The sequence below is a fragment of the Amyelois transitella genome, chromosome 13, assembly GCF_032362555.1.
Source record: "Amyelois transitella isolate CPQ chromosome 13, ilAmyTran1.1, whole genome shotgun sequence".
In the NCBI taxonomy this organism is placed as follows: domain Eukaryota; kingdom Metazoa; phylum Arthropoda; class Insecta; order Lepidoptera; family Pyralidae; genus Amyelois; species Amyelois transitella.
In genome coordinates, this window is record NC_083516.1 from 1724686 (window position 1) to 1748391 (window position 23706).

The window sequence follows — 23706 nt, forward strand, 5'->3', positions numbered from 1 at the left end:
CACGGCACTAAATCAGAACAAATGAAACAGAATCAAATGGAGAGAGATAGTAAATCAATAACCATAAAATCGGCAATACAACAAATAAAACAAATGAAAGCGTATTCAATAATGCGTCTTATTTATAGAATACACCATCGTAGCCAAATATTCCATTAGATTGCGAAATGTACTTTCAACGTATGTTATGTTTCAAACAAAACATAGTGACATTATTCGTATTTTTTTTGAGCAAACAAAAAAATTTCTTTTTAATTAAAATGTTTTTAGTTTTTTTTCCTGCCAACGAGCGGGAATTTAAAAATACTTGTCTTACGCCGCAAAATTGGACTTAGAAAACACATTTTTTTTTTTACAAAATTGTGAATATCTCAAAATTCACTTAACCGATTTCAATGCCATATAAACTTAAAATGTCCATTGCCAGATCCTACACACAATTTCATTAAGGGAACTATATTTTCTATCACCAAAATTTATATTTGTCATCAAGTTGTATCACCTAATAAATAGATCTATCGCCACGAAATATTTTCGTTCTCAGATGAACAAAAATTGTTCCCAGGTATGAATTATCAAATTAATGTTAATATATGTGTAAAATAAGAGATCGATAACCAATAAAATTATATTGAATTACATAAATATAAACTTCGTTCTTATAATAATAGTTTTGTTACTTAAATAATAGCTCTGTGCTCAGAATGGTAGATCTGTCACCAAATAAATCGATTATCGATCCCTGACTGCGACTCCTTTTTATTTGATATTTTGTCACCAATGCAGTAGTAACATTTTATTTCGTTCAGATATTAAATTAATAGTATTCGTTACCAATTTAATACATCAATTTATAATTTTAATGAAAAAATGATCAAAGGGGCGGAGACAAATTGGCGCGCTTTAAAAATTGACCAATCCGGCCTCAACGATGGGTAGTAGTTAACTATTGATTATTTTAACTTTAATTAAGTGTTTTATCTACTATTCTGCTAGCCATAAGCCAGCTATTTTAAACCAGCGCTGATTGTTTAGTGGTTATTATTTTTAAGAATAAATATTGATTATTTTAACTTTAATTAAGTGTTTTATCTACTATTCTGCTAGCCATAAGCCAGCTATTTTAAACCAGCGCTGATTGTTCAGTGGTAATTATTTTCAACAATAAATATTGATTATTTTAACTTTAATTGTTTTATTTACTACTCTGCTAAAAATTTTATTTAAATATAATTTATACTACCAGTGGAAATTTAGAACCTTGGGAGTCTAGTTAAGTAGCAGAATCTTTTGGTTGAAACGATGATGACAACCCTAATTTTTTATTTGAACTTAATGCAATTTTCTAGTAACATAATATGATTTATTGGTGATCTCTTTAAATTAGTTTGCTTAAATACTTATAAGGACACACCTATTATAATACATACAAAAACATTTATTTGGTACTAGACCTTATATCTCAGGATTTTAGGTGATTTATTGTGGAACTGATTTTGCATTGTTTGGTGACTACATTTTGGTGACAGATCTACTATGTTGAGGACAAACCCTATTATTTAAGAAACACAAAACTAATTAAATTGGTGATAGCTTAAATGATACCCTTTCATTAAAATCAGACCAAGAAGGCTTCGAAAGTTATCGCATTACAAACTTACTTTCGTATTTATATATATAACATTGGTTGGTATATTATGCAGTAAAAACCACTCCAGCAAAGTATATACTACATATACTATCAGAAGATTAGCTCTCCAGACCGTCTGTCGTTATAATTTTTGCCCAAACCTCTTATCAGTTTATCAATTTACATATTATATCAGTGCTTGAAGTATCACGTTTCCTCATTTACTTGTTTTTGATTAGATATAAACAGGTACTTCAGATACTAAATAGATATGGTAGGCGTTACATACTCGCATATAGCGAAATATTTAGACTTAGAGGGATCATTACTATATTTCTATCAAGGTATGGTCTAGTTACAAGTAAAATTTGTATGTTTTTCTTTTTGTAAAACACAAACATTAAATCAAGCCAGTTAAGCAGAATTTACGACTTTGAAACTTAAATTTCAAACAGACGAATTCGCGAGCAATAACTCGTCAACTACATACATATGTATATTTTTACATACATACATATGGCCACGTCTATATCCCTTGTGGGCTAGACAGAGCCAACAGTCTTGAAAAGACTGATGGGCCACGCTCAGCTATTTGGCTTAATGATAGAATTGAGATTCAAGTAGTGATAGGTTGCTAGCCCATCGCCTAAGAAGAATTTCAAGTTTGTAAGCCTATCCCTTAGTCGCCTTTTACGACATCCATGGGAAAGAGATGGAGTGGTCCTATTCTTTTTTGGATTGGTGCTGGGAACCACACGGCACATGTATATATTTAGTCGCGCAAATTCAGCTGTGATATTCATTAACTAAAATACTAGATTGTCAAACGGTAGTGATTGTGTCATGATGATGTACAATACAAACAGACGAACTCCGACGCAGGACATGAGGACCTTGACAAGGCGAGGCGCCGATCGTAATAAAAATAATCGCCCGTGATCGTTGCCAACTCCGATTTTGTGGCGTAAACCATAAGCTGTTGACTAATTCTGGGCCGTATAACATCAAATAATGTTTTTAGGGCACTTGTTTAGGTATAAGCAGCTATTAGTACATACATATGGTTAGCTATTAGTATATACACTGATTGGCCACGTTCAGCTATTTGGCTTAATGATAGAATTGAAATTTGAACGGTCATTTAGGTCTCGTCTAAATAAAAAAGAATTTTGGCTGTTCAAGATGTCTTATCGTCGTCTCGTCTTGGTGTCGATTGTCCTTTTTTTCACAAGTCTGTCAGTTGGTTTTAGTCATCTAAATTGTCAAGTCAAAGAGTCTCGTTTGTCCATGGAGGCTGAACAGCCGCTACAAGATTTAAATAGTGACAGGTTGATAACCCATCGCCTAAAAGAGAATTCCTAATTTGTAAGCCTATCCCTTAGTCGCCTTTTACGACATCCATGGGAAAGAGATGGAGTGGTCCTATTCTTTTTTGTATTGGTGCCGGGAACCACACGGCATAGCTATTAGTCATAAAGGTTTATCCATTCTTATTCAAAGGTTACATGGAATATATAGTCTTTTGTTATAAATGTTACATACGAGTATAATATATGTACATATAGGTTATGGATATAAATGTTAATTCGTTCTGTAAGTAATTTGTTGTTGGAATAACAAAGTGTAATTATGACACACAATACAACAGTATTTTATGAATTCATGCAGTCCACTTCATACAAAAATAAGATCTTAGTACCGCTCGTTTCATAATATTATTAATATTTAAGATTAGCATTAAACTGCTATAAGAGTACATAATTGATTCATAAGTTATTGTTTTTTCACAGAAAATAGACAAATTAATAATAAATTTTATTCTACCAAGAAAATAAAGTCATAACGGAAAAATACCAAACTATTCCGTACCGTATCTACGTAATAAAATAAGATTTGTTTTGCTTTACACGACACGAGCAGAACTGTGGCTAACCTTAAAACTATGTTAATAATAATGACAACAATGCACACGCGAACTTCTCGCTAAAACAATGACTAAAACTTGCAAATTATAGACAAGACTTGTTACTTAAAAAATAAGTTATTGTTACTCTTCCTATATACATATCTTCCCATAACTATATTTCTAAATTGACGTCGTGTGATAATGGTGCAGTGTAGTTTGTTCCGCTCATGCGCTTCGGAAGCGGTAGTAAATATAATTAGATTTGGGTGATGAGACGTTAATAAGTGAAACCATGTATTCAATTTTAAATATAAATCTTTTCTATTCTATTCTATTATCCGCTGCCGCCTATCACCTATGCTCCAGAAATAAAACCAGTGTGTTGACTTTTAGTGGCGCTAATGAACTGACCACTTTTGCTCTCTTAACACTCATCTACACTAATATTATAAAGCTCAAGAGTTTGTTTGTTTGTTTGTTTGAAAGCGCTAATCTCAGGATTTACTGGTTCGAATTGAAGAATTCTTTTTGCGTTGAATAGACCTTTTATCGAGGAAGGCTTTATATAACATCACGCTGCAACTATAAGGAGCAAAGAAATAATGGAAAATGTGAAAAAACGGGGAAACTTATTCATCCTTGAGGGCTTCAATGATGCCCAAAATAACTATTCCGCGCGGACGATGTCGCGGGCGGCCTCTAGTTATGTAATACATTGAAATAGACCATTACATGTGATAACGATCTCCTTATCAGCTTTATAATGTTAACAATAATGACGGGATTAGAACGACACGTGTTGTCATAGTAACGAAGATAGTAGATTCGTTGAGATTGCGCGATCACGCGTTGCGAAGAAATGCCAGTCAAATTGTTTTTGTTTGTTTAGTTCTGATGATGTAGTGCCAATGACCTCCTGAGACACTTTATAAGGCCGTTGCACACTAAGTTCATAAGAGAATTAACGGCCATGGATACAAGTAATGAAAGATCTTAATTAAATTAATACTTGTTGACTGCTTAGACTTGTGTGTGTATACATATAATAACGTCTCTATATCCCTTGCGGGGTAGACAGAGCCAACAGTCTTGAAAAGACTGATAGGGCCAGTTCAGATGTTTGGCTTAATGCTAGAATTGAGATTCAAATAGTGACAGATTGCTAGCCCAACGCCTAAAAAAGGAATCCCAAGTTTGTAAGCCTATCCCTGAATCGCCTTTTACAACATCCATGGGAAAGAGATGGAGTGGTCCTATTCTTTTTGTATTGGTTCCGGGAACCACACGGCAATAACATTATGTTCAGGTAAATATTGTAATTAATAAAGAGAAGTTGTTTACATCGTGTCGCGGCTGCGATTCAAGGAAAATGGCGCAAGTTCAAGGTATCGCACCATATAAACAAAAAAAAAACAAAACAAGTGTGACTCATTAAAGTGATTCTATTTTATAAACAGACAATTAATATTGGGGTAAATAGTTATAAACATATATGTAGCATGAGCTCTGTCTACCCCGCAAGGGATATAGACGTGACTATATGTATGTATCGATACTAATATTGTTTGTAATTTGTTTGTTTGTTTGAACGCGCTAATCTCAGCAACCACTGGTTCGAATTGAAAAATTATTTTTGTGTTAAATAGACCATTTAGTGAGGAAGGCTTTAGGCTACAACATCACGCTTCAACTATTAGGAGCGAAGAAATAATGGAATATGTGAAAAAAAGGGAAAAATTATTCAACCTTCAGAGCTTCAGAGATGCCATGATGAAAAAACTATTCCACGCGGATGGAGTCGCGGGCACAGGTAGTGTATATGTAGTATATGTAGTTAACAAATCAAGCCATTACTCTCTTTGGACAGAGGTTGGTGCGTGTATGACCAAGATTCTGCTTCAAGAATTAAGTCCGCCAATTGTGCTGTAAGTACATTTGTATTTTGTAAAATGTCATGTTTTCACACGAAGAGACACCCGTCTGACCTCCGCAACCTACGCAGGGGAAACTAACCCATATACTGTTATATAACAAGCTGAAAACATAGTCCATCCTTTTGTCAAAGTCAAGCAAGTCAACAATACCTATATGTATTGCATAATATCACGACATAGAAAACAAGAATGCAGATTTCTTAAATTAACATTTATAAGTGTCTGTTACAAACATAAAAAAAACATTTGCATAAAAATAAAAAATAAAGACAGTATGTCTTTACGAGTATTTTATGCGTGCACAGAATAGAATAGATAACATACATACATATGATCACGTCTATATCCCTAGCGGGGTAGACAGAGCCATCAGTCTTGAAAATACTGATAGGCCACGCTGAGCAGTTTGGCTTTGTGATAGACTTGAGATTCAAATAGTGACAGGTTGCTAGCCCATCGCCTAAAAGAGGAATCCCAAGTTTATAAGCCTAACCCTTAGCCGCCTTTTACGACATCCATGGGAAAGAGATGGAGTGGTCCTATTCTTTTTTGTAATGGTGCCGGGAACCACACGGCAAGTAGACTAGTAGAATAGATTTATTTTCAAAATTGGAAATATGAATCGTATCGAGTACATCCGAGCAACTCACAGGGAAACAAACAAGAAGGTAAATTCATTATAGCGTCATCAATATACAAATTACTTTGTGTACAAATTCTCAGACGTAACTATTTTCCATCGAATAGAAATAATACATTTTATTTCAAAATTGAAAACAAGGTATCACTCATTGACGTCACATCACTTGAATCAGATTATATCTACCTACTACCGCTTCCAAAGCGCATGTGTAGAAGAAGCGGCGGAACAAACTACGCTGCAGCATTTTTTTACAATATAGATCTCTTAAATCTAAATCGTGGACGAATGCACATTGTCTTTGCCACAAGTGTTGTTGTTGAAGGCGGTAAAGCATTCCATTAAAAGTTAAGCTTGGATATGGTAATAAACTGGGTGATGATCTTGGGACGAAGTACTCGTAAAACTGCACTTTGGTTTAACTTTAAATATGCACTGAAATAAACCGCTGAACTTATTGATACAATAGCTTTAAAACAATTTGATATGTACTAGACATAACATTGTAAAAAAGAATCAAATGCACACAAAAAATAATTATTCAATTATCCCCGTTTTTTTTTCACATTTTCCATTATTTCTTTGCTCCTTATAGTTACAGCGTGATGTTATACAGCCTAAAGCCTTCCTCGATAAATGGTATATTCAACGCAAAAATATTTATTTTAATAAAACCAGTAATTCATGAGATTAGCGCGTTCAAAAAAACAAACAAACTCTTCAACTTTATAATATTAGTATAGATAAAATAAATTAACATATTATTGTCAACAAACATTTAACGAAGTCTCATTACGAACACGGTACGAGGCCAATTTAACTTTTGCACTAATAAAGTGTAGAAATAAGAACAAGATGGAGTTTTATTGGCGTTCTAGATGTTACGAATAAATTTATTCAAAAGCCACCCACGTGCCACCAAATTGTTACGAATTCTCCGTTATATTGGAATCCGAGATTGACAATCCGTCAGTACAAAATATAGATAGTAAAGATAGATACATTTCATACACATATACATAAAATATAACTTAAAATAACATACGAGTATATAAACATAAATCCACGCCTTTTTTCCCCGGAGGGGAAGACAGAGACTACATGTTTCCACTTGCCACGATCTCTGCATACTTCCTTCACTCCATCCACATTCATAACTCTTCTCATGCAAGCTCGGTGGTTTCGGGTACTCTTGACCTGACCCTATGCCAGGACGTCCTTAATTTGATCAAGATACGTTAGTCTAGGCCTTCCCACTCCGACCTTTGACTTGATCACATTGACATCATAGATTTCAGGGCTTCAGATTTTGCAATTGTCAAGTGGCGGGTGAGAAATAACAAATTAAGTTGTTTTATTAGAATCATAGTCAACAAGTACCCAATTAAATTTTTTATATTTATTCTTTTAAATAAGGCATCATATCGTCATACAGACGATATATAATATACTAGCTGACCCGCGCAACTTCGTTTGCGTGTATCCCGCTACTTCGACAAATACAGTCAACGCACCAACACATATTGGATACTAATTTTCAATTCACAATAACTTCTCTTTCCCTTAACCGCGTTTAAAATATTAAAATGTTTTTTGGTTTCTGTGACTCTTCTTTGATCCCCTATCAGTTTTTGGAAAAAATATTTAAGTAATGTACAGATTTTTTTTGTAAATATCAATCCATAAATTACGGTTTTATATTTTAAAAAACTAATCTTACTAATAAGTGCGATTTAATACTACCTTAGAATACAATACCTACTATTATCTTACAATTATTGTTGTCGCGCTGAAAAGCACGTTTTATTTTTCTCAAAGAGCTGCGATAAATAAACGCGTAGTGCTAATGGGGAGCCGCTGTTTTTTTTTTTTTTTTTTGACTATGAGAACATAGTTTGCCTGAGGGGCATTTACTATTACAGCGGGACGTAGGGGAGCAAAAACCTGTCGGAGAAAATACTCTTTCTATTAGTGAAAACCGCATCAAAATCCGTTGCGTAGTTTTAAAGTTTTATGCATACGAAGGGACTACAGACAAAATGGGCGACTTTGTTTTATACTATGTAGTGATGATATATCTCATATAAACATAATAACAACACTTGATATAAGATGAATATATAAATGAGTGTACGATTAGCAGTCTTGGGTGCTTTAAAGTGACGTTAAAGTGAGCTTTAACTTTACATTTCAGACTGAGCATCCAGGCATTTCTATAAGTAGTTACACTATATTTAGTCTTGCATGTATATAACAAGAATGGAACGAAATACAGAGTCCGTTTTACGCAAGAAAGAAATTGTTTGAAAGGTAATCCCTCGGGAAAAAGGCATGATATTATGTATGTATGTAATCCCTAAGGTTGTCAGTAAGAAATAGGCTGAGTAAAGTTTTCGAAAAAAAAAAACCTACGTGTTGTTCTATTTTTCTTTGAAATTAAAACAGTAATATCATGGTATTCATTAAATTCTCTTAATGTAGCGTCTCACTTTTGTGTTGACAATTTACGGATCGGACATTGAGCATTAGTGGTGTGTCCCGCAAAATGTGTAATTTGTCTGGAAAGGCTCATCACTTTAACATTTCAAGTCTTCGTCAATTGAGTCTCATTCAATTAATTACGATCTGAACCTGATCTGTATGGATTCTTTTATTAATATGATGAAAAAAACTTTGAAATAAATGGGCAAATTTATACGGATAAAAAAGTTTTTCTTTTTTAAATTCAGTAAATTTCAAGTTTTTATTTCTCAGTGTTTTAAAAACTGTATACTTATTTATTACACACTACTAAAAAATGCTTATTATGTATTTTTTTTAATGATCTGGCTAACCGAAATGGTTCTTATTAAAATTTATATTAGATTACTCATGATCTATGTTCTTAACATACGAGTACATACATACCAAATCATGTCCAAATCCCATGCGGGGAACACAGAGCACGCAGTCTTGAAAAGACTAATAGGCCTCGGCTCAGCTCTCAGCTGTTTCGCTTAATAATAGAATGTACTAATCATTCACACATTTGTGTAATAAGGAATAAGGTACATACAATTACAAGGAAGAATAATGGATAGGAATTGGATTCTGAAGACTACAGTTCCGGGCAACGATAGCGCAGTCGGGACAAGAATCTATTGTTTTATATCTAGCACAGCAACAGATGAACCAAATAAACAACCTAGCGATTTAAAGGTCACAAAAGGTTATTCCTTGAGCCCGCAGTATTCGATTACATCTCGGAGCATTTGATCTTACATTTCGCCTCCGCCCTGTTACCATAGTCAAACGGAGAATCAATAGACAATATATTTTAATACAAGCTTTTGCGCGGGAATTCGCTCCCGTGGGAAAATCCAGATAAAGGAGCCAATGTTACTACTGAAGGTCTATTCTATTTTTGTGGCTTTCGTGCAAGTCAATTCTGCAGTCATAAAGACGTATGTTGAAGTCATAAAGACGATTGTAATATAGTATATTTATTTATTTATATAAAACTTTATTGCACAAAAAAAATGTGCAAAAGGCAGACTTAATGCCGTTTGGCATTCTCTACCAGTCAACCAGCTGACCAAACAGAAAAACTTTAAGTTTATATAAATGTAAGTTATAAACGAGAAAATTTATTTATAACGGACAGCTACAAGCGGGGTCGCAGGCTGAAACTAGTGTCAATTAAAAGATTATTGAAATTTAAACATTCAAAAGCCCTTAAAAATTCCTTAAATTTTATTTTTTTATGTAAGTCGGTGAAATTATAGCCAGAGGTGCGTGAAATATAAGAGCTTTCAAAATGGTAGAAATAATGGGATTTTGTCCCAAGAGCACTCTCAAAGAATAATAAAATTACCCATTTAATTCGTGTAACTTTGAATCTCAACGCAAAAATACGAAGTTTATAAATAAATTACTTTTCTATGACTCTCCTTTGTTGTGCGTTAATAAATTTTTGTCAATTTGTGTAAAAAGGAATGTAGCATGATTTTGAAATGAAGTTCACTAAGGCGCTGGACACATTGAAATGCGCAAATAGGTATGTCTCCTTCATCGCAAAAAAATATTGGTTTATAGAGGAAGTAAGTTATTTCCCCTTCACTGTTATATCACTGAACCGATCTTAATGAACTTTTACATAAGTACATAAAGAGTAAAGTAATACAGTTTACCTATTATAATGTGATTTGTGTGACTTTCATATCAAGGGAGCTAAATGGATAAAGTTATTAACATTTTCCGGATTCCAATATCTCATGGCTGACTAAAATAGAGTGTGTTGGTAACACAATGATGAAATAATAGGTGACCTTCGTTCTGTTTATATTCTGTTGATCTGACGGCCTGTGACGCAATGGTTGCGTCTTTGCCTCTAAAGAACAGGGTTCGATCTTTGGTCAGGTCACAATTAAAAGCTTTTCTGATTGGCCTGATCCTTGGCTGTTTATCTATGTAAGCACCCACTTATTAATTATATAAAAAATATTATATAAAGTCACTGGCGGTTATCTTCACTGCACTGCAACAAACTACAGTGCAACATTTTCACCGGACGTCAATTAGTCTCAGTAAAAGTTTATAAGTAGCTGTTGTAAACATCAAGACTTCACAGCGAAATTTACAACCACACACTGTTTATACATTTTGAGCCTAATGATATTTGCCTAATCATCATTTGAAGGAGCATCTGGTTTCTCTAAATCATGAGCGAAAAGAGAGCGTTAACTGGATTATTTTTCTTTCGTTTCAATAAACCAGACGAGGAAGCTTTTATGTTATTTTAGCATTTTTAAACAAAAAGTGGGTTCAACTGTCTGCGTATTGTGGTTTCGGCAGACAGATAGCTATTTGAAGCGGTTAATTGCTTTCAACCGTCTCGAAAAGTAGAGGTAATCAATTCGACTGTATATTTTTTATATAAGTATATTTATGTATGTATGTGTAGTTTTTATTTATGTATGTGTATGAATATTGGCCTATATCGACTCATTTTTTTAGTTATTGTAGATATACATACATTATTGTGATTATGCTCTTACGGTGAGGGAAAACATCGTGAGGAAAATAAGGAGGAAACCTGCACATTCAGGTATGAGTAACCATGATATGGACAAGATTCTCCCACGAGGGATTCGGAGGTCGGATCAGATGAAGTCGCGTAGAACTGGACTAGGTCCTCAATTAAATTACGTGGTGATAGAAGAAAAACGAGGGCGGTATGGGCCAAACGGACGAGGGACCGATTTTGATAAAATTTCGAATGGAGATAGTCCAATACCCGGATCAAGTAATATGCTACATTTTCACAGGTGAAAATGTTGTTAACAGCTAGTTCTTTTCATTTTAACATTTTTTTTACAAATAAATAACCCGCCCTATTCTCGGCAGTCGGGTAATGTCAAAATATTTTATCACTCCGGTCCAGAAATAAGCCGTGATACGCGGGTCAACGACCCGTTTATCGGCAATATGTTTTCCACGTCGCTCTATACATACGTTTAAAAATCGCTAATGTCTAGCTAAAACCGTCGCGCGAGACTAGAAAGTGTGCCCAGGCGCAGTTTCTTTCTTGTGCGTCTAAATAACCCCATTATACTCCCCGCATAACAGAACATTTTACAAAGAAAATTTTACATATTTTGTGAAGCAATGTCGCTTCTCGCGTCTGTCACTATGTCTGTATGTATGTATGGTAAGAAGATCTTTAAAACTACACGACGCAGTTTGTTACCGCTTCTTCAGCACTGACGCCTTGAAAGCGGCAGTAAACTTAGTTTTGAGTAATTTATTTGACGTCAACCAATGTTGTGAAACCAAAAGTTTTGACAATTATTAAGCGATATGAAGTATACTATAATAATGAATAACAATTTTGAATTTGACACGACGGATTTAATGCAGTTTTTAATAGAGTAAAAGCTTCACCCAGAGAAAAGATAAGAAGGCGGCGCTGATTTAATTTATAGCCTGTTCTGTTCTATTGTCAATATATCTACTACAGACTACTATGAAGGTTTATAATATTTACAACACATTTATGTTGTAAATATTATAAACCTTCATAAAAATACATAATATAAATCACATACCCAGGATGGAAATTACACCAATACTATAAGTTGGAGGTTATGAAAAAAGAAAATAAAGTTTAACAAGATTTTGAAAGCTATTTAGGGTTTACATTTATAGGTAGAATTGTACAATTTTTGTTTTAATATTATACCCGTCAGCCTATTGCTTTTCTATGCTTTAGAACCTCTCGTTATACTCTAAATAACGCAAATTATTTATCGATCGACTGTTATGTCACGTCAAATTAATACCATTTTACCAAACCAATGATCTGGGCATGTAGATTAACACAATACAATAAGCTCAACCGAGCGAGAATCACGCGACGATTTTTGCATAAAATTACAATAAATATGCCATATATGTATGTCCGTGCATCAAAACTTGCTTCAGCCGTTTTGGCGTGAAAACGGAATAAACACAAGCATTAGCATTTATAAATAGGAAAGTAGGTAAGATTGTTTATGGTAAAGTAATGGTTGAATGAATGTTTATCTATTGTAACAAAAATCTTTTTTGTAATTGATGCTTTGTGAAGACGGTGGAATGAAGTTTGTTCTGTCGGTTCTCTTATACTTTTTTACACTTTGGAAACGGTAGTTAACTTAATATATAAGCGTTTTCAATAAAATCTAAGTTTGAAGTCAATAAATGATATCTTGTATTCTTTGCTCATAATTAAAAAAAACTAAACTTATAGTAGTTTATTGAAACCTAGAATACAGAAACTAAAAACCTTTCAGACAAAGAAACCCTTTAAAAAAATTGAAGATGACGTTCTTTTCTTAAGCGAGGATCACTATTCGAATCTCAATCCATACAACTGCATATTGGCAACACCTTTTCAAAAGACTGTTGGCCCAGTTTAATACGTAAGAGACAAAAACGTGATTACTTAGTATTAATTGAAATCTCAATTCTATCATCGAGCCAAAAAGCTGAACGTGGCCTGTCAGTCTTTTCAAGACTGTTGGCTTTGTCTACCCCGCAAGGGATATAGACGTGACTATATGTATGTATGTTCAATGAAATCTCTTACGGGAGCGTACCTAGCCGCGAGTAATAGTATGTGTTGTTGCCCATACACTGCAACTGGCAGTTCATCGACCCTCCTTTATTGGCACAAGTGTTGCCAACATAAAAGAAGTTATAAAACATTTTTCACATTACGCGGCATTGTTTGTTTCACGGCCGCGGACTTGTTATCGGCTAGAGAGAACGTTCAGCTGAATTTTACCGGATTGAACCGGTTCCAAATGTTTCAGAACAAAATGTGCTTGAAATAAGCGTGTGCCTTTCTTTTCCTAGGATGTGGTTAAAGGCGACAAAGGGAAAGATTAATAAACGTGAGATTCTTCTTGTAGGCGTTAGGCTTAATAAGTTCTAGACAGTACCGTTTTCCGTGTACAAAGTCGCGGGACACAGCTAGCCCGAAATAATATTAAAAAGACAAATATAAATGTGTTTGTACCGAATAATCTGAAAAAGTACAGCAAATTTTAGTTTTCTTTATATTTTGGTTGACTGTAAGAAATCTCAATTGGGATAAGTCCGCCATTGTACATATTCTTCTTAATCCAAAGACCGTTTTGTAATTTGTTTTATATTTCTTTTTATGTGCAAAAAAGGGTTTACAAACAAACAAACAAACAAAATTTACACAGACATAAGTAGAAAAGTGTACCACTGGATGTATGGTGAAGGATGATTCATATTTTTAATGTAGACAATGTGCATTCGGCCACGATATATGTAGATTTACGAGATCTATATTTGTAAATTGACGCCCGGTAAAAATGCTACAGTGCAGTTTGTTCCGCCGCTTCTTCTACACATGCGCTTTGGAAGCGGTATTAAATATAATTAGATTTAAGTGATGTGACGTCAATAAGTGATACCTCGTATCCAATTTTGAAATAAAATCTATTCTATTCGATGGAAAATAGTTACGTCTGAGAATATGTACAGTACACAAAGTAATTTGTATATTGATGACGCTATAATGAATCTACCTTCTAGTTTGTTTCCCTGTGAGTCGCTCGGATGTACTCGCATAATTCACACGATTCATATTTCTTCAATATGCATTAGGATATTAATATGTACGAGTATACTGGCTTGCACGTGTAAACGTTGATTGTATGATGATTAATACAAGAACAATCTATACTAATATTGGTACACAAGGTAAAGATTATTTTTAAGTTTTTTTGACGAGCGTCGGTGGCCGAATCGGTAAGGTGCCAAGTTAAAAATGCGTGTGGCGCTAAAAGGCACATTCTTTAAAAAACAACTTGAAGGCCAAGTTTCTTCCTCCTGGCTCTAGTCCCGGTTGCATCTTCATTACTCTGGAGAGAAGCCCGGGGTATGCCTTTGACCATGGATCCTGGATTGGGCGAGTCAGATTTTTACACGAAGCGACTCCCATCTGATCTCCAGATCGATCGTGATTACACACATCCAGTTGCCTGAATGTGCAGGTTTTCACACAATGTTTTCCCTCGCCGTTAGAGCATCGGTTAGTATTCAAACTAATGTACATAACTTCGAAAATAATCATTGGTACATGGCCGTGGTGGGATCTAAAATCATCATCATTTCAGCCGTAGGACGTCCACTGCTGAATCAGCCTATGAATTAAATACCTAACTATTACTATTTAGGCTTCAATTACCTTCCGCCATTATAGATGCTAGGACACCAAGGTAAGTAACACTTACTAACACTTAAGATACACTTACTAGTGTGTGTAAGGTAGGTAAGTAAGTTTGTAAGCTTATCCCTTAGTCGCCTTTTACGACATCCATGGGAAAGAGATGGAGTGGTCCTATTCTTTTTTGTATTGGTGCCGGGAACCGCACTTAAGTGTCTTGTGTTTCTAGGCAAGTTCCTATCAAGTCTACATAGAGAAGTAAATTATCAATCCGCCCATACATGATCGAATTCGTTTAATTGAAGTTGACGCTGTTGAAGAAAATGCTGCAGTGCAGTTTGTTACCGCTTCTTCTGCACTGACGCCTTGGAAGCGGGAGTAAACTTAGTAACCAATGTTGTTAAACTATACGTTTTGACAATTATTAAGCGATATGAAGTATCCTATAATAATGAATAAAACTTTTGAATTTGAATTTAAATCAGTCTATGAAACTCAACAACTTTCCCCAACGGGCATAGCTACATACCAAAAAAAAAAAATATCTAATCAATCACTACGAGAGTACATCTTTTTCGGATTCCGATCCAATTTCCTTGATCCATTGTCCATGAAGCTGAACAACTTCAGCTTCATTCATGGACCGGTTCGATCTTACGCGATATGTAACTAACCCCCCTTTACGTCACGCCCTGTACCTATCTTCTTCTTCTTCTTCTTCTTCTCAGCATATTTTTGTCCACTGCTGAACGTATGCCTCTATACAATATAAATATCCAATTTCCTTGATCCATTGTCCATGAAGCTGAACAACTTCAGCTTCATTCATGGACTGATTCGATCTTGTGCGATATTTAACCCCCCTTTACGTCACGCCCTCAATGTACCTATACATATATCAATTACTTAATCAACCCTACCTGGTTGGTGGTGAGGTCCCACTGGTCGGCCACGAAGGAGTGTCTGCTGTACAGGAACACAGGCACCTGGTGGTCCTTCACGGGCGCAGGGTCCGTGTTCACCCTGACCACGGTCAGGTGGGTGGTGGTCGTGCCCACTGGTGGGGGAGAAAAAGCCAAGAATCAATATTATGTGTTGTGTGATTCCCGGCACCAGTACAAAAACAGAATAGTACCACTGCCATCTCTTTCCTATGGATGTCGTAAAAGGCGACTAAGGGATAGGCTTGCAAACTTGGGATTCTTTGTTTTAGGCGATGGGCTAGCAACCTGTCACTATTTGAATCTCAATTCTATCATTGAACCGAATAGCTGAGCGTGGCCTATCAGTTTTTTCAAGACTGTTTACTCTGTCTACCCCACAAGGGATATAGACGTGACCATATGTATGTATGTATGTAATCAATATTTATATACTTCAACTTGATCAGATATAGCTGTATAGTTGAATGATACATACGTACATACATATGTATAATCACATCTATCTCCCTTGCGGGGTAGACAGAGCCAAACAGTCATCACAAGACTGAAAGGCCACGCTCAGCCGTTTGGCTCAATATAATAATATGTCATTTGTTTTTATGCAATTCGTTATTATATTAAAGTATTTTTAAAACTAACACCGTTTACCATCATAAAAATGATTACGAACAAACTGATAAAATGATTATTGTCGACCAGACAGACCGTGTTCCCAAAATGTATAATAATTTAATAGATATCGTCTGTTTTGCTGATAACTTACTGATAGATAAATTGTTTTTATTATACATACATACATACATATAATCACGTCTATATCCCTTGCGGCAGCTGAGCGTGGCCTATCAGTCTTTTCAAGACTGGTGGCTCTGTCTTCCCCGTTAGGGATATAGACGTGATCATATGTATGTATGTATACAGTTGCCTGAATGTGCAGGTTTTCTTACGATGTTTTCATTTATTCTCGACCTTATAGACCTGCTATTCGGAATTAAAAGGAGTTATCGTTATTTGTTTACGCGGAGCACAAATACGAGTAAGGTTTTAATTATAAAACTTGAATAAAAACTTTTTTATAAAAATTGAATTTGTTTCACAGTAAGTACTTTAAAATAACATATAACTACAACGTTTATACATATAACGCCACGATTAATTACATTAATAGGCTGAACATATAAGTGGCCAACAGCAGGAAGTATTGTAGAATATCATGACGATTTGTATGCAAATAGTGTCGGACCGCGATTCTAAAAAGCAGGTTTTTCAATAGCAGTTTTATTTACAAAACTATAAAGTTACTATCTTATGATATGACCTTGCAAGTAGACGCCGTACAAATGAATCGTTTTTTGATGTTCGGCTTAGTTTAAAAGAACGACTCTTAATGGATACACAAAAATAGAAAGAGACGACTAAGGATAACCGTCAGGCCCGCCCCCGTAGTCGGGCACGAGCGACGCCGTTTTTATCGCGCGAAAAACTATCGCTGTCCCGTTTCAAGTCATAATAAAAAGCGAAACAGCGATAGTATACCATGCCTCGGGGATTTAGTTAAAAGCGAGCAGAGCTGAGAACGATAGCTAGTAAAGAGTAAAAAGACAATTAACTATCTATTTTCTTATATATGTGTGACCTGCGGGTTCACACGAGTCTGTCTATGCAGCAAACATATGATATAACGCACGTTGGCAACATAACATCACGCAATGATAAGAGATAAGAGGCTATTATGCTGATACGAGTATGTCTGAAGTCTGAACCCAGCGGGCAGGTATATTCTTAGATTGTAGGTACCTACCTTTTTTGTTGACGAAGGTGAAATTCTGGTTACAATAACTGGAGTATTTTTAATTAGTTAATTTAGACAGACGGGCAATAAAGTCTTAGTAATAGGGTCCCATTTTTACCTTTTGGGTACGGAACCCAAGAAATAGGGTCTTTTGAAGGTAAAGATAAGTAAAATTTACTGTTTGTTTACGTATCATATCATAATTACTAAACGAAAGAGGTTTTAATGTAAACCAGAGATATTAAAAAAAATCTTGCTGACGTTCCTTACATAAAGTCGGTTGTTCCCGCAATTTTAACTACAAAATCGTAAATAATTAATAAATAAATACTAATATATACGTGACAAATGACACAGATCAAGTTAGCCTCGATGTAATTGTTCTAACAATTCGATGATGAATGTAAGTGTTCGAAACTTGTGTTGAAACGAGATACCAACTCAACGATACTATATTTTATAATAAAAACTTAAATATTGATTAACTTCAAATACCCAGACCAATTGAAAAAAGTTCCGATTCCCATCGTGGCTTTGCCGGGATTCGAACCCGGGACCTCCAGTGCACAGACAAGCGCTCTACCGCTGCGCCACTGAGGCCGTCAAATTAAGTAAGTTTTTGTATTTTCTGTGCTAGAATATAATAAAATGATTTCAACAACCAGTTAAAACTATATCTTTGAACAAGAAACTGCCATATAATTTTAATTAATGTAAACAACGGTAGGTTAATAGCATTATCAATCTAGTTTTGTTTATCTCCCGTCTGGACATTTTGTCACGATAAGTGAGCCTGCTTTTAGTAGGTATTAAAAGGGATTGAAATTAATAATTTTTGAAATGGAGAAAGAAATGACAGCCCTATTTTGATTGGAGGAGAAAAAGTTTACATCAGATGGCAAGTGTGATAGTGATATTGAAAGGAGTGAACGCGGGGAACATGGTGAATGGAGCTTTGCATGCCTTTATGAGCAGTCAGAAACTTTCCAAAAAGGCTCGACTGGCTGTGCATAGGGGCGTGTTGGTCCCGACATTAATTATGACATAGTATGGCAAAAGAAGCACGAAAGCAGAATAAATGGGGTGGAAATGGGAGCGTTAAGGAGTATGATGGGTGTGAAATTGAGTGACCGGATAAGGAACAGCGTGATTAGGGAATGCTGTGAGGTGAAAGAAGATGAAGTTACAGGAATAGAAAAGGGTATGTTAAGATGGTTTAGTCATGTGGAGAGGATGAATGAAAGCAGGTTGACTAAGCAGATATACAAGTAGAATGTGGAGGGAAAGGTCGGAGAAGGAAGACCTAGACGAACGTATCTTGATCAAATTAAGGACGTCCTGGCAAAGGGTCAGGTCAATAGTACCCGAAACCGCCGGGGATGCATGAAAAGAGGTATGATTTTGGATGAAGCGAAGGAAGTATGCAGAGATTGTGGCAAGTAAAAAGATGTCTCTGCTGCCTGTGTGATGGGAACCCTTCCTAGGGATCAAAATTTAAAATTTATATAATAATATTTTTAGTCTGTTAATTAAAAATTCAAATTCTAAATTTTTATTCCTTATTATAGGATTTTGCTTAATAATAGTCAAATCTTTTGGTTTCACAACAATGGTTGACGTCAAATAAATTACTTAAAACAAAGTTTACTGCCGCTTTCAAGGCGTCAGTGCAGAAGAAGCGGTAAAAAACTGCACTGCAGCATTTTCTTCAACAACGTCATCTTCATAAATATCCAAACTAAGAATAGAATGTGGATGAGAGAATACATTGTTCAGATTAATTTATTTATATGAGATTTTGAGAATAAATAAAAAAAATATATAAAATTTAGAAAAGTTTTCTATTGTTATTATTAATTAATATTGGTTGTATTTTTAGTAATAGGTTAAGATTAGTAATGTCATTTTCTTAGTTCACAATCTGTAAACATTCTTTGTTGATGAAAATATAATTCTACTAATGTTTACCAGTAGCTCACTTATACCTGAGATTTAAAATCTCCGTGTTATCGTCACATTTGAGAATATTAATGAAACTCGATTGCGACACGTTCATTTAATGTCCATCCCCGTTTAAGTCTCTATTTACTAGTGATATAGAGATCATTATTCAACAACCGGCGTGTCTGTTCACATTGGTCTCCCGTACGTAGCAACAGCATTAGAAATAACTTTGTTATGTGTTTTATACGTGCCTTCGGTTAAAAATATGATTGTTCAAAACTGTGGATGTTTATTTACGCGTGAGTTTGCTAAGCCGATTTCGTTATTGTTACAAGTTTCAATAGAGTACCCACAGATGTTTTAAGAAGATTCGGTTAAGGATCCTTTGTTTACGGAAATACAATAAAACACAAATAACATTTACTGTGTTCAAAAAATATTTAAAATTCAAACATCGAAAAATGAGATTTTCATTTATTTACTAACTAGCTTTCACAAGCTGCTTCGCCTGCGCAAATTTAGCGCCATCTACAACACGTTTTGCGCAAATTCACACGGGAACTATAGTTTTTACCGGGATGAAAAGTACTCTATGTCCTTCTCCACAATTTTGTATTTTTATATATTATCACTACATCACTACATAGTATAAAACAAAGTCGGTATTTTAGTCTGTTTTTCTGTATGCTTAAATCTTTAAAATTACGCAACGGATGATGCGGTTTTTTGTAACAGGTAGAGTGATTCAAGAGGAAGGTTTTTATGTATAATAACATTTATAATTTTGCACCCGTGCGAAGCCGGGGCGGGTGGCTAGTATATTATATTTATATTATATTGTTGAACATTCAGTTGTCTAGAAAAAGCTTATTTCGCTAAAAACGTAGTCGAGCTAAGCCACTCCCGACAGGCAATGAATACACGTGTATGTATGTTTGTTTATAACATTAGATCTCGAAGCATCTTCATTAGAGTTAGCATCAAACTGCTTAGCACTCACAAACTTCGTGATTAGTGTTCCACAATCGATTTCAACACTTATTTCAAAAGCGAAAAGGCATAAAATAGAACAAAATATCTAACAATAGATCACATAATATGTAATGTATGTGAAGTCTGTACAAAAATGTTCAACATAGCAATATTTTAACTGCTATTTACATTGTATTGTATGTACAAGTTTTCCTTTTGTTCATAAATCAATATTGCAAATATTAAAAAGTAGATTTCGCCCGCGCCATATCACTCAAGTGAAAGAGGGAATACAATAAATCACGTCTTTAACCCATATTGGGTGGGCAGAGCCTGTAGTCTCGAAAAGTCTGAAAGGTGACCTTTCAGTTTTCAGGTTAGCTGTATGGCTTAATGTTATTGAGATTCAAACAGTGACAGGTTGTAAGGTCATAGACAAGAAGAACACCAAGTTTATTAGCCTACAGGCATTGACATATCACCATCGGGAACAGCTCTAGGCCCAGTTCTATGTAATAAAGATCTTAGACCAATAGCTTACGCAAGCAGACCGTTGAACAAAGCTGAACTTAACTACTTAACTACCCAGTCATTCAAAAGGAATTATTAGCGATAGTATGGAGCTTTAAATATTTAAGGCCCTATTTATACGGTATTTACTATAATGACTGACCACAAATCCTTAATTTATTTATTTGGTATGAAAGACCCGTCTAGTCGATTATTAAATTTTGACTACAACTGGAAGAATACGATAACAATGTTGTTTATATCAGAGGTAAAGATAATAGCGTAGCTGACGCACTGAGTAGGATCCCAACACACATCAATTATATACTTATAAATACGTCTTATACTACACTACACTTTCCCTTGACAGAGCCTCCTCACCAGTCAGCGTGCACATCCTGCGACTGTTGATGTCCTGCATGACCTGCCTCATCAGCCCGCTGAGCTGCTTCGCGTCCCCGGAGGTCGACTGCTTCGAGAGCCATTCAGTCTCCAGCTCCATCGATAACTAAAGAGAATTATTTATAATACTTTAAAATATATATATATATATATATATATATATATATATATATATATATATATATATATATATATTTTAAATTCATGCAAGCTCGGCGGTTTCGGGTACCTACTTTTGATTACATATATATATATATATATATATATATATGTAATCAAAAGTAGGTACCCGAAACCGCCGAGCTTGCATGAAGAGAGTTATGAATGTGGATGAAGCGAAGGAAATATGCAGAGATCGTGGCAAGTGGAAAGAGGTTGTCTCTGCCCACCCCTCCGGGAAAGAGGCGTGATTTTATGTGTGTATGTATGTATGTAAAAAATATATACATACATAAAATCACGCCTCTTTCCACTTGCCACGATCTCTGCAAACTTCCTTCGCTTCATCCACATTCATAACTCTCTTCATGCAAGCTCGGCGGTTTCGGGTACTCTTGACCTGACCATTTACCAGGACGTCCTTCATTTGATCAAGATACGTTCGTCTAGGTCTTCCCACTATATACTCTCATGTTAGCTTTATATGTGTGAATGGTAACCATTGTCTTATGATCTCGTTTTTTTTGTGTCAAATTTTACGTCCTCCAAAGGTAAGATTCGGGGCTCTAGAGGGCATTGTGGTGGAATGCCTGCGATGCCATGACACCCTAACTAAGGCAAGAAGGAGAGAGAGGAAGAGGAGAGGAAGAGAATGGCACGGAGGAGTTTTATTGGCACATTAGGTGCCAGGAGATCCACACTCTCCCGGGCCAAGACTCGGGGAGTCGGTTGTAAAAATGATTTCCCCTTCGATAACAAAAAAAGGTCTGCAGAAGCTGAGTACAGAGACCACTGAAAATAATTATAATGGGTTGATATCTTTTGAGTAAATTAGGTTGATAATGCAACCCACACTTCACTTCGACTGGACGGTTACTCGCTGGGGTAACCACTGGGCCGTTTTGTTTCAAAAAGACCTCTCATGTGAAAGAATATATAGAAAACATAAATCACGCCTCTTTCCCGGTAGGCAGAGACCACATCTGTCCACTTGCCACCATCCCTGCACACTTCTTTCGCTTCGTCCACATTCATAACTCTTTTCATTCAAGCTAGTCGGTTTCGAGTACTCTTGACCAAACCTTTTACTAGAACGTCTCCGACCAGCCAGTTCGTAATAATTCCATATATGTGAGAGGAATAATTGTATTCAGGTTAATGAAGTGACAAGATAGAGTTGCTACGACAAAGTAAACTAATTAGTTTTGTTTACGATGATACCAATATAAATATTGACGGCATTTTTAAGCACGTGATCCTATGGCATTTCATATTTGTTATACTCACGGTATTTTATTTACACTTGCCTTTGACAAACGATACTTTTTACATGGAAATGTTGACGTTAAATTACTTGAACTTTGAATATGGATGAAAGAAATGAAGTGCCTATGCAGAACGTTGCGACATTTAGGCACACGGTAATTTGGGGCCCCTTTGGATCAGGCAAGACCTTATGACGGCCTCTGTGGCGCAGCGGTAGTGCGCTTGTCTGTGTCACCGGAGGTCCCGGTTTCGAATCCCGGCCAGGGCATGATGAGAAACGAACTTTCTCTGATTGGCCTGGGTCTTGGATGTTTATCTATATACGTATTTATTATAAAATATAGTATCGTTGAGTTAGTATCTCGTAACACAAGTTTCGAACTTACTTCGAGGCTAACTCAATCTGTGTAATTTGTCCAAAAAAAAAGACCTTTTTTTTGATATGGTGGTTGGATATATATACCATGTGCCTTTCGTTATCAGATCGGACCATTTTAGATTGGTAGTGGCGTTTCTTATATACGGCAGACTTTTTGTCGGGGTGACCCTACAAATTTTGAAGAATTATTGGTCTCTTGAGTAGGAAGAAGGGAGCCCATGTATAGTAAGGACGGTAAAGACGAGGGATAATGGCAGGTTTTAGCTTACTTCTTCGGGATAGATACGTAAGAATGCGATCCTTTATAATACATAAAATCACGCGTCTTTCTCGGAGAGATAGACAGAGATTAAATCTTTCTACGTTTACGATCCCTGCATACTTCTTCCGCTTCATCCACATTCATAGAATAAAATAGAATAGATTTATTTTCTAAATTGGATACGGGGTATCACTTATTGACGTCACAACTTGGAATACATAGATATCCCTTGTGGGATACAAAG

At 35.5% G+C, this 23706-nt stretch overlaps 1 protein-coding gene across 1 annotated transcript in view; it reads right to left on the reverse strand.

Moving 5' to 3' along the window:
• Positions 1–23706, reverse strand: part of LOC106139036 (GATOR complex protein NPRL2) — a 44866-nt gene that overhangs the window by 19036 nt on the left and 2124 nt on the right. Inside the window, exons 3-4 of the mRNA XM_060947115.1 lie at positions 21376–21502; positions 15753–15889 (exon numbers count right to left, since the gene is read on the reverse strand). Coding sequence (XP_060803098.1) covers positions 15753–15889; positions 21376–21502 — 264 coding nt within the window. The remainder of the gene's footprint in view (positions 1–15752; positions 15890–21375; positions 21503–23706) is intronic.